The sequence below is a fragment of the Barbus barbus genome (assembly GCF_936440315.1).
Source record: "Barbus barbus genome assembly, chromosome: 26".
In the NCBI taxonomy this organism is placed as follows: domain Eukaryota; kingdom Metazoa; phylum Chordata; class Actinopteri; order Cypriniformes; family Cyprinidae; genus Barbus; species Barbus barbus.
The window spans coordinates 33367-52234 of NC_136754.1; the positions used below are offsets into that span (position 1 = coordinate 33367).

General features: G+C 35.4%; 1 protein-coding gene across 1 annotated transcript; it reads left to right on the plus strand.

Moving 5' to 3' along the window:
- The first annotated feature begins 231 nt into the window (after positions 1-231).
- On the plus strand, positions 232-15920 carry LOC306846560 (nicastrin-like). The gene is made up of 17 exons (XM_079380019.1): positions 232-349; positions 3423-3524; positions 3602-3725; positions 4048-4166; positions 5272-5417; positions 5499-5649; positions 6826-6938; positions 7047-7199; positions 7553-7657; positions 9099-9176; positions 9479-9648; positions 11596-11698; positions 11791-11889; positions 12394-12496; positions 12686-12855; positions 14006-14215; positions 15161-15920. The coding sequence occupies exons 1-17, from the start codon at positions 289-291 to the stop codon at positions 15281-15283; spliced, it is 2130 nt and encodes a 709-aa protein (XP_079236145.1). The 5' UTR covers positions 232-288; the 3' UTR covers positions 15284-15920.
- The last annotated feature ends 2948 nt before the right edge of the window (positions 15921-18868 follow it).

Consider the following 18868-nt stretch of genomic DNA (forward strand, 5'->3'; position numbering starts at 1 on the left):
TATATATATATATATATATATATATCAATCACACACACACACACATATATATATATATATATATATATATATCACACACACACACACACATATATATATATGTATATATATATATCACACACACACACACACACACACACACACGCACGTAATGAAGCGGTGTCGCCGGCGGGTGTCGCTGTGGAGCGGCAGGAGCGAGTCTCGCCTCACGCGCCGAACAAGAGAGATCCGGAACCGGAAGAAAACAAGCTGCTGCAGCTTCATACTGCTGATCTGTGGAGGAGGAAGATGGAAGATTTAATATCAATAAACTGCATTAAACTTCTGATCACCGCTTTATTTTACACATGTGAGTATAAACATGACTGTTTAATGATTAATTGTGTGTTTGTTCGGTCATGAGATGATGAATATTGTTCACTCGCTCAGGCCTGGAATAAAAATATATTCCTCTTTAAATGTAAATATATATTAATAATTCATTCATATTTATTTTACATGATAGTAATAGTAATATGATCTCAATCTCTTGTAAAATTAGTGACTGAGTCTAATCATTTACACAGCACTAACAAAGAAGTTACGAGAAGTAACTTACCCTGGTAATACCTTGTTTTATTACCACAGTAAACACTAACATTCTTTACTCTGAGTAACATATAAATACCATAATAACAGATTGTGATCATGAATTATATCAAAGTAACCTTACAGCGGTGTTACAGTCACTGATCGTCATTATACAGATTAAATACCTAATAAACACAGAAACATGATTTTATCATCTTTAATATGTGTGTATTATGGAACAATTATTTGGAAAAAAGAGAAATTGTATTTGTTTAATGTGACTTGAGGTAAATCAGTCTTTGAAAGATAAGGACTGATATTGTATCTTACTTTTTAAAGGCATTTTTCATAAATGTTAGTGAGAACAATGGATTGTAAATTTTAAAATGCTATTTTATTTAGATTTATTTTGTATTTTTTAATTTTATTTTGATTTATTGAATTAAATCTTTAATTTTAGTTTTTTTTTAAAGATATTTTTTGTTTTTTTTGTTACAAATCCTAATAATAATATGAATTATTCTAAATATTTTTTACAATTTAAGAACGTCAGTGAAATGCTCAATACATTTTAGTGCAAAAAAGATCAGTGAGCAGATATATATATATATATATGTGTGTGTGTGTGTGTGTGTGTGAGAGAGAGATTGTGTGTGAGTGTGAGTGTGTGTATGTTTGTGTGTGTGTGTGTGTGTGTGTGTGTGCATGTTTATGTGGTTTATGAGGACACAAATGTGTATAATGACATGGGTATGACAGAGGTATTACAATATGAAGGTGGTTTATGAGGACACTGCCTATGTCCCCGTAATTCAAAAGGCTTAAAAAACATACTAAATGGTGTTTTTTTGAAAATCTAAAAATGCACAAAGTCTCCTGTGAGGCTAAGTTTAGGTGTAGGGTTGGTGTAGGGCAATAGCACACACAGTTTGTTCAGTATAAAAACCATTACGCCTATGGAGAGTCCCCATAAACCACAAAAACCAACATGTGTGTGTGTGTGTGTGTGTGGTGTGAGTGTGTATGTCTGTGTGTGTGTGTGTGTGTGTATATATTATACACTGAACAAAATTATAAACGCAACAATTTTGTTTTTGCCCTCATTTTTCATGAGCTGAACTCAAAGATCTAAGACTTTTTCTATGTAAGCAAAAGGCCTATTTCTCTCAAATATTGTTCACAAATCTGTCTAAATCTGTGTTAGTGAGCACTTCTTTGCCGAGATAATCCATCCACCTCACAGGTGTGGCATATCAAGATGCTGATTAGACAGCATGATTATTGCACAGGTGTGCCTTAGGCTGGCCACAATAAAAGACCAGCTGCTCACTGATCTTTTTCACACTAAAATGTATTGAGCATTTGACATTGACTTTCTTAATTTGTGAAATTGTATGTGTATATACAGTGCCCTCCAAAAGTATTGGAACAGTAAGGCCAATTGCTGTATGTGTAATATATGTAATACACACACAATTCCTTTATTTTTGCTGTAGACTGAAAACATTTGGGTTTGACATCAAAAGATGAATATGAGATGAGAGATTAACATTTCAGCTTTTATTTACAGGTGTTTTCATCTGGATCTGATACACAACTTAGAAGATAGCACCTTTTGTTTGAACCCACCCATTTCTCATGTTACCAAAAGTATTGGAACCGATAGAATTAACATATTCAAGTGAAAAAGACTTAATATTTAGTTGCAAATCCTTTGCTTTCAATAACTGCATCAAGCCTGTGACCCATTGACATCACCACACTTTTGCATTCTTCTTTTGTGATGCTTTTCCAGGCTTTCACCGCAGCCTCTTTCAGTTTTGGGGGTTACTCCCTTCAGTCTCTGTAGCAGGTAAAATGCATCCTCTACAGGGTTTAAGTCTGGAGATGGACTTGGCCAGTCTAAAACCTTCCACTTCTTGCCCCTGATGAACTCCTGTGTTGTTTTGGCACTATGTTTTGGGTCATTATCTTGCTGCATGATGAAGGATCTCCCAATCAGTTTGGTTGCATCTTTCTGTAAATTGTCAGACAAAATATTTCTGTAGACTTCTGAGTTAATTTTGCTGCTGCCATCATGTGTTACATCATTAATGAAGATTAATGAGCCTGTCCCAGAAGAAGCGATGAAAGCCCAAGCCATTACATTACTTGTGTAATGTGTACTATAATGTACACCTGTGTTCACTGCAGATGTTTTTCTTGATCTACCCGTTTGAGGTGTGTTTCTTTCTTCCTCACGAGATTCCAAATGGCTGTACTTGCTGTTGCCAGTGTTTGTGCAATGGTTTGATTGATTTTTCATCTTCTCTCAGCTTCACAATTGCTCGTTTTTCAACCATAGACACCTCTCTGGTTTTCATGTTGATTACACGTCTAACTAACTATAAATGCAGTCTGCACGGATCTGAAACTGAGCAGACATTCAGTGCTATTTATTGTATGAATAATCAACTAATAGGACACACCAGGGCAACAAAACACACCTGTCAGCCACATGTTCCAATACTTTTGGTAACATGAGAAATGGGTGGGTTCAAACAAAAGGTGCTATCTTCTAAGTTGTGTATCAGATCCAGATGAAAATACCTGTAAATAAAAGCTGAAATGTTAATCTCTCATCTCATATTCATCTTTTGATGTCAAACCCAAATGTTTTCAGTCTACAGCAAAAATAAAGGAATTGGCCTCACTGTTCCAATACTTCTGGAGGGCACTGTATATATATGTATATATAGTATATAGTGTACATTGTAAGTAATAATGCTGTAGTCATGGTCGGTTATAAAGAGATGAGTGTAGCATGTCATGTGACGGTCTGAAGCGTGTGATGTGTGTCTCTGCTGCTGCAGGCGTGTGCTCCAGCTCAGTGGAACAGAAGATCTATGTGGAGCTCAATGAAACGGTTCCGTGTGTCCGACTGCTGAACGCCACTCATCAGATCGGCTGCCAGTGTGAGTCCAGCAGTTCGTTCAGACTCTGTGTTAGGATCGCTGTACTGTACGGCTTCATTGCTTTATTTGTCTCTCAGCCTCTATATCAGGAGACACAGGAGTCCTGCATGTGCTGGAGACAGAAGCAGACCTGGACTGGATTCTCAGCTCAGGACCACATCCTCCGTACATGGTGATCATGGAGACGGCCTTCTTCAACAGGTGCTGTGTGTGTGTGTGCGTGTGTGTGTGTGTGTGTGTGTGTGTGTGTGTGTGTGTGTGTGTGTGAGAGAGAGAGTGTGTGTGTGTGTGTGTGTGTGTGAGAGAGAGTGTGAGTGTGTGTGTGTGTGTGTGTGTGTGTGTGTGTGTGTGTGTGTGAGAGAGAGTGTGAGTGTGTGTGTGTGTGTGTGTGTGTGTGTGTGAGAGAGAGTGTGAGTGTGTGTGAGAGAGAGTGTGAGTGTGTGTGTGTGTGTGTGTGTGTGAGAGAGAGAGAGAGAGTGTGTGTCTGTCTCTGTGTGTCTGATCTGATGTGTTTCTCCTGCAGGTCGGTCATGATGAGGATGAAGAACTCGTCCAGAGTGTCTGGAGTCGCTGTGATCATCTCAAAAACAGGCCTTGATGAAAATTTCTCTCCCCACACGACCTGCCCCAACCAGAACACAGGTGTGTGGGATATATATACATTACAGGTTGAATGGGTTGTTAGTCCTTTATCTTTTGTCAGTGTGACATTCAGATGAAATTTAACAAAGCATTTACTTGATTATTATCTTTACAGAAGTTTCCTTAAACAAAAATACCAGTTAACTTTTTTTATATTTTCATTTTTTTTTATTATTGATTTGTTTTTTATTACAATTATTTTATTTACTACTTTTAATCTACGGACACAATAGATTTGAAAGCAATTTCTTGTAGTTTTGTACTTTGAACAGCAAAAAAAACCTTTAAAATATTTTATAAATCAATATTTTGAAAAAATCAAATTATCTATTCAAATAGTTTTAGGATCTTAGAAAATTCTATTCAAGTCAATAAAAGTCAATTCACTCATTTACATATTTCCATAAATCTGTAGAATAAATTTTTTACCATTTCGTCACTAATAAGTTTATAAACATAAAGAAATTCAATTTTTAATAAATTTTTTAATCACATAAGGATCCCTGAAAATGTTGGCGTTCAGGATCAAAACAGGAAGTAAATGTGTAACTGTTTCCATGAGGATTTATTCAGTTTCAGTGTGATTCACTTTACAGAAAGAGATTTACAGCATTAAGCCTAAAATATGTTAAAGATTTACTCATTTGTGTGGATTGTTCAAAACAAAATAGTCGAATACATTCACATGTGGATTTACATTTTTCTTCATACTTTATAATTAGTAAAAATTAATTTGTCACACTGCATATTATTTTACACTCCAAAAAGTGTTTTTTTCCCCCAGTACAAATATCTAAACATTCTTAAATCAAGGTTTAGCCTACTTTAGAAGCACACTCACAAGTCTTTTTGAATCACAATGAATTGAGATTTGTGCATAAAATGAGAAAAAATATAAGACAAAAACAATAGTTGTTTTACTTTTGAGATAAGTATATTTTTCTTGTTTTAAGCATTACAGTTTATTCAAAATGAGAAAATAATTTTTTGCTGTGTTTTATGATGAACTTGTGTAGAGAAGGTGATGAAAAACTAAAGCAATGGTGACCAGTTCCAACACTTTCCCACATGTGTGTGAAGCTCGGTGTGTATGATTGTGTTTCAGGTGTGTATTCTGAGAGTTACGGCTCTGATCTGGCGAACTGTAACATGACCGTGTGGAATCCTCTCGGGAACGGACTGTCCTATGAAGACTTCGCTTTCCCTGTGTTTGCTCTGAAAGACGAGAATCAGACTCAGGTCATCCGTAAGGTGTGTGTCTCCCTCTCTTAGGTGTGTGTGTGTTCATCACAGCGCTGTATGACGTGTGTGTGTGTGTGTGTGTGTTTGCAGTGTTACGAGGATCATAACCTGCGTGTGAACGGAAGCGCTCCTCAGTATCCGCTGTGTGCCATGCAGATCTTCTCACACATGCATGCTGTGACCGACACCGTGACCTGCATGAGACGCACCGACCTGCAGAACCGCTTCAGCATCAACCCAGGTACACACACACACACACACACACACACACACACACACACGCACACACACACACACACACGCACACGTTTGTTTTTGTGAAAAGTGGGGACATCCCATAGGCGTAATGATTTTTATACTGTACAATCTGTATGTGCTATTGCCCTACACCAACCCTACACCTAAACTTAGCCCTCACAGGAAACTTTCTGCTATTTCAGATTTTCAATACACTCCATTCTATGTTATTTATAAGTGTTTTGAAAAGTGGGGTCATGGGGTAATGATTATAATTACGATTATAATTTTGAGCAAAAATAATTAAACCATTATACAGCATGACGAAAACCTGACTACAATGATCATACATTTCATTGACTTAAACTCGACTAAATAAAAACAGAACAAGGTTGACTAAATATGTGTCCCTGCAGCACAAAAGCAGTCATCAGTAACACAGGTATATTTGTAGCAATAGACAACAATACATTGTATGGATCACAATTATACATTTCTCTTTTATGCCAAAAATCATTAGGATATTAAGATCATGTTCCATGAAGATATTTAGTAAATTTCCTCCTGTAAATATATCAAAACTTCATTTCTGATTAGTAATATGCATTGCTAAGAACTTCATTTGAACAACTTTAAAGGAGATTTTCTCAATATTTAGATTTTTTTGCTCCCTCAGATTCCAGATTTTCAAATAGTTGTATCTCAGACAAATATTGTCCGATCATAACAAACCATACATCAATGGAGAGATTATTTATTCAGCCTCAGATGATGCATAAATCTCAATTTTGAAAAATTTACCCTTATGACTGGTTTTGTGCTCCAGGGTCACACATGATAACTAAAATGTACATTTGAGTATGACCAAGACCAAAATTAATACTGCACATGTTGAGACAATTTACCTACATTTCACTGCTGGTTATACCCTGTATAATTGTGTATGTGACAAATAAAAAAAAAAAATCTTGAATAGGATAAGGTTGACTAAATATGATAAAAACTAACAAGGACATTTAACACGGGACTAAGACTAAAATTGAAAATAACTGACTAAATTAACACTACATTATAGCAGTATATGAATAAATACCTACATGTAGTTCAGGCATAGTTTTTGTGACGCTGCTGAATGATATTTACTTCACCTGTCTTTATCCGTGTCTCTGCCTCCTGTCAGAAGTCCTGTGTGACCCGTTGAGTGATTTTAACGTCTGGACATCCACTCGACCCCTCAACAGCAGCGCCAAGGGCCACGCAGCCAACGAGAGCGTCGTCATCGCAGCGACCCGGGTGAGGAATACACTCAAGATATGTTTATTACATATTAACATTTGAGCTGGTTTTCCAGTCCGCTGTTGATTTCCAGCTATAAACTGAGCACTGTTCTTTGTGTCTCAGCTCGACGGCAGGTCGTTTTTCTGGGAACAGGCTCCGGCGGCCGAAGGAACCGTGTCTGGAATCATCACCCTATTGGCCGCCATTCAAGCCCTCTCTCCTGTCACTCAAGAGGCTCCGCCCCCTCGCAATATCTTCTTCACCTTCTTCCAAGGGGTCAGTGTGTGACGCCCACATCATCATTTACGTTTTTCATGAATCATTATTGAATCAGACTGCCAGAAATGAGGGCATTTTATACAAAATTGGATTTAAAATTATGCAGGTAACATTTGTAACCACTCGCTGTTACAGATGTAACATAATGAGGTCATGTGACCTGTTTGGTTATCGCTGTATGTAGTAATGAAAGTAGTGCACATTATACAGTATATACTGTGCAGTATGCAGTACACTAGTATTATCACTGCAGAGGAAATGCTATATGAGTAGAAGTATGCAGTAGGCATCTGTTCATGTATATTATTACAGTTTTATATATTTCTACAAGCTCTCTTTCTCTCTCGTAGGAAGCCTTTGACTACATTGGCAGCTCAAAAATGGTGTATGACATGGAAAAAAACGATTTTGTTATTGACTTGAACAATGTGCACTCCATGCTGGAAATTGGGCAGGTATGAACATTTATTTAAATTCTTTTATTATAATATTTATTTTTATATTCAAATATTAGTATTATATAATTTATAAAGCATGTCACTGAATGTCAAATAACTAATTTGATCATTGATTTTTATTATTATTAGTTTCTTATAATATTAGATTTAATTAGGGGTGTCCCCGACTAAGGTTCTTATAGTCGAATCTTGCCGATAGTCGACTGATAGTTGAATCATATGTTTGGGGGCGGGGCCAAAATACATTACCAAGAATCAAGTCAGACACTGGACAGTCATAATTACTGACGTCAACACAGGGAAAATGTGTAACGGACTCCTCGCAGATACAAAAATAATATTTTATGTTTTGATTAAAAGATAGCATTAAACGTCAGCGAAACCCTAAGAATTCACAGCATTTTTTACAACCGTGCTCTCATTATAAGGTTATGTATATGACAGTATTAATGTTCTGCATTTGAGTGAAGCAATGAAGCGCTTTACTGCAGCGCAACTCAAATGCATCTTATACGAGATAAATATATATATATATATATAAACCAGCTGAAATATTTTGAAATCACTTATACCCTACCTGATCGAAAATATCTTTCAGATTTAAATCCTTGCCGCCAAGATGTTGGATTAAGTGAAATTTTAATCTATAGGGGTGGTTGGATTTATTAATGCACGTTAAAAATATTTATTAAGTTTCTTTCTTTTCTTATTTACAACATTATCTTAATAGGCTGTATATTAACTTATTGGGAGAAAACCGGTAGTTCTGTGTGAAATCAGACATTGAGCACCTCCATACAGCCCAAACAGCATGATCATAACACCTGTGAATATTCAGCTGTCGAATCGGGCTCCTGCTATCGACTGTTCGGGGTCACCCCTAGTATTAATAATAGTAACTTTATTACTGCTGTTGTTGTGTCAATTTGTTTATATTCTATTATTATTATTAGTATTTACTTTTATTGTTATTATGTTGATTATAATAACACTAACCATATAATTTATATTATTATTTATTATGGTTTTATTATGGTTATTTATTTATATATTTTTGTTTATTTATATAGCACATTTAAAAACAACCATAGGTTGACCAAAGTGCTATACAGAAGTTTAATTAATCAAACATGCAAAATTATGGTTATTATTATTTATTATTATTACTAATATTGTATAATTATGTTTTTATTATGGTTATTATTTATTATTATTGCTATTGTTGTTTTTTATTGTTATTATTATTATTATTATATCATGAAGAATTGAATGCCAAATAATGACACATTTGATTTGACTGGGCATTTGGAATATCATTATCATTAGTTTTCCAAAAAACAAAAAAGCCACATGAATAGAGATTATATTTATGAGTGATTTGACAAATGCAGCGTTTAAAATGCTGGATGTCAGTAACAGGTTTCCTGTGTGTTCATAGGTCGGCCTGCGCAGGGGGCGGAGCCTCTGGATGCACTCTGACCCCATATCCCTCAAGAACGACAGCTTGAAAGCAGAGGTGAGTGAGGAGGAGACTAGGAGAGGAACCTCTCTCTCTCCTCTCATCCATTATCTCGCTCACCCTCACTCTCTCTCTCTCTCTCCTCTCATCCATTATCTCGCTCACCCTCACTCTCTCTCTCTCTCTCCTCTCATCCATTATCTCGCTTACCCTCACTCTCTCTCTCTCTCTCTCCTCTCATGCACTATCTCTCTCGCCCTCTCTCTCTCTCTCCTCTCATGCGCTATCTCTCTTGCCCTCTCTCTCTCTCTCTCTCTCCTCTCATGCACTATCTCTCTCGCCCTCTCTCTCTCTCTCAGGTGTTGACTATGATTGAAGGAATGGAGTCTGTTGCTGCTGGTCTGAATGTCTCTTTGGATCAGCCGTCGGTCACTCAGCCGCTGCCGCCCTCGTCTCTCCAGCGGTTCCTGCGAGCCAGATCGATCCCCGGCCTCGTGCTGGCAGACCATCAGGCATCGTTCAACAACAGGTCTCTCTCAATTCATCTCTGACTTTGATTTTTAACATTCTGAGGCTAATCATAATTAATCGGATCATGACTGATCTCTCTAGATGAAGTTAAGATCTTTGCATGATCTTCAGGAACTATATTAATGATAATTAAGACTTATTCTGATCCGTCACGTCATTTCCTGTCGTTATTTTTAGGTGTTAGTAAATCTGAAATAGTGTATAAAATACTTTAGTTGATGTCCTGTGGTGTGATGTGCTGAGCATCTAAAACCATTTCTATTGTATTTTGTTTATTATTGTTTAATTATTATACATGCACTGTAGAAAAGTTCCACCTAGTTCAACTTAAAACTCAAGTTCAGTTGCTGTCTTACATTTTTAAGTATAATCAAACCGGCTGTTTATTCAAGTTATTTCAACTTAAACTGGTTTAAGAAAAATGTAGCTTAGTCTTGTTTAAGTTAAAAAATGAAGTTGAAGTTGGTTAAATTAATTTGATGAGTTAATATGATGACTCATTGACTTTAAAGCATACTTTATTGGAAAAACTTGCTTTAAATGATATAAGGCAACTGTTTTTTCCTGGGATTTTTTTTTTTTAAATAACTATATATTTAATTATGAAACATTTGCTCTAATTTCTATACTGTTGTAAGGAAAGCATCATTAAATTATTGTATATAATTGTCATTATTTATTGAAGTACCGCTATTATTGCTATTGTGATTAATTTAATATATTTTAATTTAATGTGCCATGAAAATAGCATCTTCTGCTGATATTTTATTTTATTAAACTTGAATAAATATAATTTAACTTGAATAAACAGAATATTTTTATTTATGAAAGTTAATTTGTCACAAGACTATTTAAAATGAACTACTGAAGACAAAAAGGTGATTTAGAAATAATTGCTTTTCTTCCTAATTTTTCTTCCTTTCTTTCCTTGCTAATCTGGAAATAATAACAAAAAGTCAAGTAAAATAAAATCAAATAAAGAATGAATAAAAACATACATGGAATATTTAATCATTAGTAGGATTAGTACTACAACTATTTAAAATGAACTACTAAGGACCAAACGGTGATTTAAATGATTTTTCCATATATGTTGACATATTGTAGTTTATTAATTCCACGGCTCCAGACTGCGCCTAAAATATGCGACCAAAAATATTAATTTGCGAGTGATATTTTTGCTGAGGTCATCACTGACGGCTATAAAAATGTACCTGTTATGACTTAAAAATGTGCGTGTAATGCCTTTTTTTCCTGCTTGTTTTATAATAATTACAATAAGCTTTGTTACCTTTTAATAAACAAAGTATCAGCTTTAATATTCATAAAATTCAAACGATAAATAGCAGGAGCGATCGCTTTAGTGCTTCAGTTCAAGCGGCACGTGATCCAATCATATCTCTTTACTACTGTAGTACAAAATAAACATGAATGGACATCAAAGCTGTGTTATATAAGAAAAGACTACAGTACAACTTACATGAAATGCCTCATTCAGTGTTTCAAACTGCAGAAAACGTGTAAGGCTTGTAAACAATACCTCGTAACAATACATTCGGTGTTCAAAAGCTCATCAGTCGGCTAGAAGGGAAAAAAATATAAATGTGTGCTATATTAAAATGTTAAAGTGTTAAAAAAAAAGAAATAAAACACATTTATTCTGTTGCACCTAAAAAATGTGGCTCCTAATTGTGTTCCTTATAGTAGCCAGTGGCTCCTTAATTATTTATTTTTTGTCTCTGATATTGATTTTTAAGTCCATGGACACATCTGTCAAAGGTTTTATATCATGAACACAAACAGGTATTTTTTAACATGATTGTGATTCCTGATATCAACTCTCAGTCGTTGTGGAAAGCCTTTCTGTTCAGAGAGGCTCTTGTCATGTGTATCAAGCGTCTGAAGCCACATTTTCCATGTGTTTTGTCATCTGTGTTTGAAACAGACACTACGAGAGCATGTACGACGACGCAGAGAACCTGAACGTCTCGTATCCGCCCGACCTGAGTCCAGACGAGCAGCTGGTGTACGAGACGGACGCGGCCAAGGTGTGTAACGTTTGCTGTGAGTGAATCAGTGTCAGTGCTTTTGAACTCATCTGAGCTCTTCTCTCTGTGTTTCTCCATCCGCTCTCACTCAGTCTCTGGCAGAAGTGGCCACTCTCGTCGCTCGCTCACTTTACTTACAGGCAGGAGGAGAGGAGAAGAACCTGAGCAACATCACTGCCGACCCCAAGATCGTGAGTCACATGACCAACACACACACAGTCACATGATCACACGTGACTCATTCTGTTCAGCTGAACCAAATCTCTCTCAAAAATCAATCGTGGATCATCCAGGAAATGACACATAGTATTAAGATTCAGATTGAATGGGGTCATTTTTATAAATTCAGTTATTATTTTGTCTTGTGGAGTATATGTAAACATATGTTATGTGAAATAGTTTATTCAGGACAGTACTAAATAAAAAATAACATGCAATTTTCATGATCCCTCTTTGTTAAAATATTCACATTTTCTGTAAGGGGTTCACAAACTTTTGCATGCGACTGCGCATATATATATATATATATATATATATATATTGTGTGTGTGTGTGTGTGTATAGATAGATAGATATAGATAATTTTTACTAATAATTATTTATTTATTTAAATACATGAATTCAAATGTAAATAAAATGCATTAATATGAATGGTGTTTTATATATGACTATTTCTTTCTGTCGGTCTCTCTCAGGTCGCTCAGTTGCTGTACGGTTTTCTAATTCAGAAGAATAACAGCTGGTTTCGGTCGCTGCTGCCTCCTGAAGTCACTAAGAAAGGAGCCAACAGCATTTTAAGTGAGACCGTCTGTGTTTATACTCCATTCTCACACATAAACGCATATGTCACTCATCCAAATATGAAAATAAATCATCATAGACCACATGACTCATGCACTATATTTCTAGACTTGATATGTCACATGATAGATTTGCATGAGGAACAGACACAGATAGAAGTGGTTTTGCATCTCCTGTCGTCTGCAGGCTCTGGTCCTCCTCAGTTCTACATCGGACTCGGTCCTCGCACCCATGGCCCGGTCCACAGCGTCACACGCTTCGTTCAGTACATCCTGGCTAATCTGACGGGAACCGTCACCAACCTCACAGAGAGCCAGTGCCAGAACCCCAGCGAGCTCAGCACCGAGAACAAAGACGTGAGCAAACCTTCCTCTCACTGACTAACTCTACAGGAAATCAAGCGATCACGAGTATATATGCATATTTTGAGCTTAGTTACTTAATGTCTTAAAAATGTTCAGTTAGTGTCATCAGAAAAGAAGGACCTCTGATTATTTCAAAGCAGCTTTACAGTTTTAGAGCTGAACTATGGGAAAGTTTATATTTGGAGACGGTATAATTCATCAACTAACTTTTTGTAGTGATGTTGAGAATTATGAAACCAGGTTTAATGATAGTCGTTAGGTTTTTCACCACACCAAAATGTTAATTAAGGCAGTGTCCTACATAGACCAAGCAATCCCAGAATGCACTGTGACAAGCCCTGTAAATGTTTTCGTCCAAGGTGGTGGACCAATTTTTATTTATTCATTTTATATTATTATTTATTTTAATATTAATTACTTTTTATTTCAATCAATTTTAAATTAAATATATATTGTTTTATTAATAATTTTTGGTTTTGTATGCATGTATACTAGTAAAGTTGGATATGCATATAAGGAGATGGACAAATGAAAAATTTTACTTTTTATTTATTTTCATATTAATTAATTTTGGGGGTTCTGTGCATATGTGTATGTATGTGTGTATATATATATATATATATAGTATATAATTAAATATATGTATAATAAAGTAGTAGACAAATGAAAAATTAGTCATTTATAAAAATACAATTATTAAAATAATATATTTTCTTTCTTTATTTTTATATTAATTAATATTTTTTAGTTGTATATGTGTACATGTAATGTAGGATATACTAATAATAAGGTGGTGGACAAATGAAAATGATAAAGTAATTTTTAAAAATGCAATTATTTTTAAATTCATTGTTTATTTTATTTAATTGTTTATTTTTATATTAATTCATTATTTTTGGTTTTATGTGCATATATGCATGCGGGTAATGATTGATATAAACATATAATAAGGTGGACAAATGAACAAGGATAAAGTGTTTTTTTTCATACAACTGTTATATTAATGACTTAATTCACTTGTGTTTCCCAGAATGCCCTGCTCTCATGCTCTGTGTCTGTTTCCCAGAATGCCCTGCTCTCATGCTCTGTGTCTGTTTCCCAGAATGCCCTGCTCTCATGCTCTGTGTCTGTTCTCTCTCAGTTATTTGCGTATTTCTGGGTGTCGGGTCCGGCATCGGTCAACAGCACCGGAGAGCCGTTCTGCGTCCGAGCGTCTGTGCGTCTCTCCAAAGCCGTCTCTCCTGCCTTCGAGCTTCTGGAGTACGGCTCTCGAAACTACTCCACATGGACCGAGTCTCGCTGGAAGAGCATCCGAGCGCGCATCTTTCTGGTGGCCAGCAGAGAACTGGAGGTAATGCAGCTATTAGAGTTAACAAAAAAAAAAAACACATTTCCATTACTTGAAATAAAATAAACTTCAACTGAAATCAAATCAAATGGAAAAAAATAAAAAAAAATCAGCTAGTTGCCAAAGCAATATTTTTCATTCCCATTTTGTTTATCTTGATGTACTAAAATAACTAAAATTAAAATGAATAAAAAATTATATAGACATTTTAAATTAATACTAATAATAATGATGACAAAATGTTCAAAAATGAACTTAAAAAATATAAACTAATTCAAAGTATTAATAACTATAATAGTATTTTAATGATACTAAAAACTTAAACGTAACGGATATCAGATTTAATTTGTTCACTTATAATTAAGGTTAACATCTATAATGAGGTGAACTGCCGGAAATCTATTAAATGCATGTCTGTCATATTTCACATCATAATTAAAATACATTATGTACTGCATTAGCATATTTATTAGCTGTTTGATTTATGCTGATTTTAATAAAAATATCCATAGTATGACAATGCAAATATTTAGCATTACACTATTGGAGAAGCTAGATTTAAATGTGTTTAATTTCATGTAAATAATGTCATAATGCACAAAATCATAATTAACCTAAAATACGCATTATTTTCTTCATGAAAAATATATTTTCCTATTTTTTTAATCCTTTTTTAAAAGTGAAATGTGACCTGATTGTCTACTAAAAAAAGTATTCTCAGTACAGTAAATCTAGAAATACATTATATAGATGATTATCTTTATGCAAATATATTTTATTTTTCCTCCTGCATACAGTAGAATTTACGATTAAATGTCATGCATATAATGTCATAAATACAAAGTTATATTCTTTATTCTTATTTTTTTCCTCCTCTGATTTTGAGCTGAAATGCAGCCTATGTTTTGTGATTTATTTCTATTTCCTCTCTCCGTTTGTTTCTGGTAGATGTTAACACTGGGAGTGGGCGTGGCCGTGCTGCTGCTGTCTCTATTGGTGACGTACTTCGTCAGCTCGAAGGCGGAGCTTCTGTTTAGCTCCGCCCGTGAAACGCCCACAACGACCTACTGAACAAAACCAGAGTCCAGAATCTCCAGCCGCTCATTCATTCATTTCCCTTCAGCACACAAACACACTTCCTTCACCAGTAATTTATTCAAACTTAATGGGATTATTGTTGGTTTTGCCGCACTGGTTTTAGCTGGGCTGGTCTAAACTGGTCTGGACTCTCCTGGAAAGGTGTTCATATTTTTTTGTCATCTTTTTTTTATAATTCCAGATGTTTTTTTGTGATCATGACATTGACGGGCACAAAACTAAAAGCTGATTTTAAGTGTTTAAAGATGAGAATAAGTGTGTGTGTGTGTGTGTGTGTGTGTGTGTGTGTGATTATAAATGCAGTGAGAATGTGCAATAGCTTGCTGAGTTCAGTTAAACTTCATCTTGATATGAATCTTTTTATTTGGGAATGTAAAAGTATCCGAACAGTCGTAACTGAGCAGGACGAGTCGAAATAACCTCCAGACACAGACCGTCCTCAATGAATCGCTCATCATGTTTCCACTGAAGCCGTGGAGCTTTAAACAACCAAATTAACTGTTCGTTTGTTAACTCCAGTTGAATGAAAGCTGATTGATTAATGATGTCATTATTTTCTGAGAAACTGATGCCTTGAGAACATGAATAAACATGACTTTCTTTTCCAGAGTTTCTTTTTGCTTTATCTGCTTAAAGTATGAAGTTATTACTATTATTATTATTGAAATTTCACATTATGCTCCCTAATTTAAAGACCAATCAAAAAGATTCTGAAAAGAAATGCAGCATTCAGGTAAAGCGGTCATGAAAAATGCCCTCGTCACAAATATTTACGTTTCAATTATATTATAGAAAATATTAAAATAGAAAGATTTTACTATAATGTATTTTTAAAATATTAATATTTTTATATTAAATAGTTATTTTAATATTTAAGTACTTTGGATGAATTCAGGTTAAACTTTCTCTGTCATTTCAATGGCAAAAAGTGTCCCAATTTACCTGAATTCACCTATTATATACAAATAAATGTAATATATATATATATATATATAATATGAGCTTTTAAAATATAAATATTATGGAAATAATATCAATATTCTAAAAGTAACTTCATTACTGTTTTGTGGAAAAATCTTTTCTAAATGCTCTTTACTGAATTATATACAGACATACAGTCAGGTCCATAAATATTGGGACATCGACACAATTCTAACATTTTTGGCTCTATACACCACCACAATGGATTTCAAATGAAACCAACAAGATGTGCTTTAACTGCAGACTGTCAGCTTTAATTTGAGGGTATTTACATCCAAATCAGGTGAACGGTGTAGGAATTACAACAGTTTGCATATGTGCCTCCCACTTGTTAAGGGACCAAAAGTAATGGGACAATTGGCTTCTCAGCTGTTCCATGGCCAGGTGTGTGTTATTCCCTCATTATCCCAATTACAATGAGCAGATAAAAGGTCCAGAGTTCATTTCAAGTGTGCTATTTGCATTTGGAATCTGTTGCTGTCAACTGTCAAGATGAGATCCAAAGAGCTGTCACTATCAGTGAAGCAAGCCATCATTAGGCTGAAAAGACAAAACAAACCCTTCAGAGAGATAGCAAAAACATTAGGCGTGGCCAAAACAACTGTTTGGAACATTCTTAAAAAGAAGGAACGCACCGGTGAGCTCAGCAACACCAAAAGACCCGGAAGACCACGGAAAACAACTGTGGTGGATGACCGAAGAATTCTTTCCCTGGTGAAGAAAACACCCTTCACAACAGTTGGCCAGATCAAGAACACTCTCCAGGAGGTAGGTGTATGTGTGTCAAAGTCAACAATCAAGAGAAGACTTCACCAGAGTGAATACAGAGGGTTCACCACAAGATGTAAACCATTGGTGAGCCTCAAAAACAGGAAGGCCAGATTAGAGTTTGCCAAACGACATCTAAAAAAGCCTTCACAGTTCTGGAACAACATCCTATGGACAGATGAGACCAAGATCAACTTGTACCAGAGTGATGGGAAGAGAAGAGTATGGAGAAGGAAAGGAACTGCTCATGATCCTAAGCATACCACCTCATCAGTGAAGCATGGTGGTGGTAGTGTCATGGCGTGGGCATGTATGGCTGCCAGTGGAACTGGTTCTCTTGTATTTATTGATGATGTGACTGCTGACAAAAGCAGCAGGATGAATTCTGAAGTGTTTCGGGCAATATTATCTGCTCATATTCAGCCAAATGCTTCAGAACTCACTGGACGGCGCTTCACAGTGCAGATGGACAATGGCCCAAAGCATACTGCAAAAGCAAACAAAGAGTTTTTGAAGGGAAAGAAGTGGACTGTTATACAATGGCCAAGTCAATCACCTGACCTGGATCCGATTGAGCATGCATTTCACTTGCTGAAGACAAAACTGAAGGGAAAATGCCTCAAGAACAAGCAGGAACTGAAGACGGTTGCAGTAGAGGCCTGGCAGAGCATCACCAGGGATGAAACCCAGCGTCTGGTGAGGTCTATGCGTTCCAGACTTCAGGCTGTAATTGACTGCAAAGGATTTGCAACCAAGTATTAAAAAGTGAAAGTTTGATTTATGATTATTATTCTGTCCCATTACTTTTGGTCCCTTAACAAGTGGGAGGCACATATGCAAACTGTTGTAATTCCTACACCGTTCACCTGATTTGGATATACTTTGAAATATAATTTACTTCAGTGATGCAAATCAGAAATTTCACCAGCTGTTACTCCAGTTTTCAGGGTCATATGATCCTTCAGAAATCATTCTAATATATTGATTTATTATTAACTGTTGGAAACAGTTTTGCTGTTTAATATTTTTTGGAACCTGTGACATTTTGTTCAGGATTCTTTGATGAATAGACAGCTAAAAAAGAGCAGCATCGATAATAAATGAACATATTGGAATGATTTCTGAAGGATTATGTGACACTGAAGACTGGAGTAAAGGCTGATGAAAATTCTGATTTGCATCACTGAAATAAATTACATTAAAAAAGAAAAAAAAACTTACAAATCTTTTGAACGACAATGTTTGTGTGTGTGTGTGTGTGTGTATATAGATAGATAGACAGACAGACACAACATACATTTCTCTATATATCTAAATAAAGATAGACTATACAGTAGATATTTAGTATATGATCCAAAGTACCTAGTAACTAACTTGAGTAGTTTTTTTTTATCCGATACTTTTTTACTTTTACTCAAGTAACTATTCACTCATATTATTCACTCATAATATTTACTATGAGTAAATATTTCAAGAAGTACTTTTACTTTTACTTGAGTACAGTTTTTGGGTACCCACCTCCCAAACAATTTTGATTTCATGTTGATTTCATGAGGTGTCATATATAAACATTACCAGCAGAGGGCAGCGTGGATCTGCCTTAAACCTGAATTACACAAGACTACTTCACATTAGCCTGCCTGCTCTGTTTTCACAACAGAGATGTTAATAATCCTATGTTTGTGATTTATTTATCAATATCTGTGAGATACTGTAAATCCTTGAATTGTGGGTAATTATTGGTGTTAATTTACTCCGTGATCAGATGATCATGATTTTCACCAGAGAGCTGATGAAATGAGCAAAACA